This window comes from Chaetura pelagica, unplaced genomic scaffold, assembly GCF_000747805.2.
Source record: "Chaetura pelagica isolate M959 unplaced genomic scaffold, ChaPel_1.0 scaffold159, whole genome shotgun sequence".
Classification (NCBI taxonomy): Eukaryota; Metazoa; Chordata; class Aves; order Apodiformes; family Apodidae; genus Chaetura; species Chaetura pelagica.
The window spans coordinates 5,800,870-5,801,901 of record NW_009954555.1 but is presented as its reverse complement, the minus strand read 5'-3'; the positions used below and the strand labels follow the sequence as shown (position 1 = coordinate 5,801,901).

At 61.6% G+C, this 1,032-nt stretch overlaps 1 protein-coding gene across 1 annotated transcript in view; it reads left to right on the top strand.

Annotated features, from left to right (window-relative positions):
• Positions 1-180: 180 nt before the first annotated feature.
• The window catches only part of CHD5 (chromodomain helicase DNA binding protein 5), a gene marked incomplete at its 5' end in the record, with an annotated part of 23,182 nt that continues 22,330 nt past the window's right edge, over positions 181-1,032 (top strand). The window contains 1 exon segment of the mRNA XM_010005297.1: positions 181-342. Coding sequence (XP_010003599.1) covers positions 181-342 — 162 coding nt within the window.

Here is a 1,032-nt window from a genome sequence, read left to right as displayed (position 1 = left end):
GCGTGTGAGCAGGGGCAGGAGCCTGGCAGGGCCCCCCGAGGGCAGCGGAGGGGCAGGTGCTGGTGCCAGGGTCTCCAGGAGAGGCCACAGAGCCCCGTGTCCCGCAGCTGCTGCTCGGGCGTGCTCCTCCCGGAGGCTGAAGGTAAGCCCGGTGTCCTGTGTGCCTGTGCAGCCCCCCGGCCTGACCCTGAGCTGGCCCTTTTGTCCCCGGAAGAGGATGACGGGGTGCTGGAATGCCTGGAGGAGTTTTTTGCAGAGGAGCAAGTGGTCGTGCAGAAAAAAAAGAAATCCAAGAAGCTGAAAGATGGCAAAGCTGCGAAAGTCAAGAGGAGGAAGAAGGAGGTGAGGCTGCAGGCTCCTTCAGGCACCCCTGGAGTGTCTGTGGGTGAAAGAGGGGTTGTTACTGGGGTGTTCCCTCACAGAGCAGGTGCTCTCCTGGCCCTGGGAGGTCACAGAGCCAGGGCAAGAGCAGTTCTTGTCCAGCCTGGAGGCTCTGGGGTGGGAATCTGCCCTGTGGATGTCTCTGGAGCATGGCTGGGGGATTGTGCAGCTGCCTGGCCCCAGAGAGGGGTTCGGCTGGGGTGTGTGTGTTGGTGTGTGATGGCACCATCCGTCCCTGTGCCTTCCTGGGCAGAAGAGAGCAGGCTGAACAGCGAGTGCATGTTTTTTTTTATGAATGCCTTGTGTGGGCAGTGTTAACCAGCCTCTGTTCCGCCTGCGGGAGACTGTTCCCTTGTCTGTTGGCGCCAGGGAGAAACTGGTGCTGGTGCTGTTGGGGGGCACCGAGCAGCACCCAGGCTGCCCCGGGGTGAGGAGGGAAAAAACGCTGTGGGGGGGACTCGAATAGGACTTCTTTTTCCAAAACTCCTCCTGCAGGGTTTTGAAAGTGAACTGACCCCTGGTGAGGGGAGAGGTGGGATTGAGGTAGAAGGTGGTGACGTGGGGCCACGACTGAGCGAACCCCTGCAGTCCCCGGGGTTTGTCACAGTGGGGCCCGAGTGCTGCTGTGCTGGGGCGGGAACTGCCCGCACC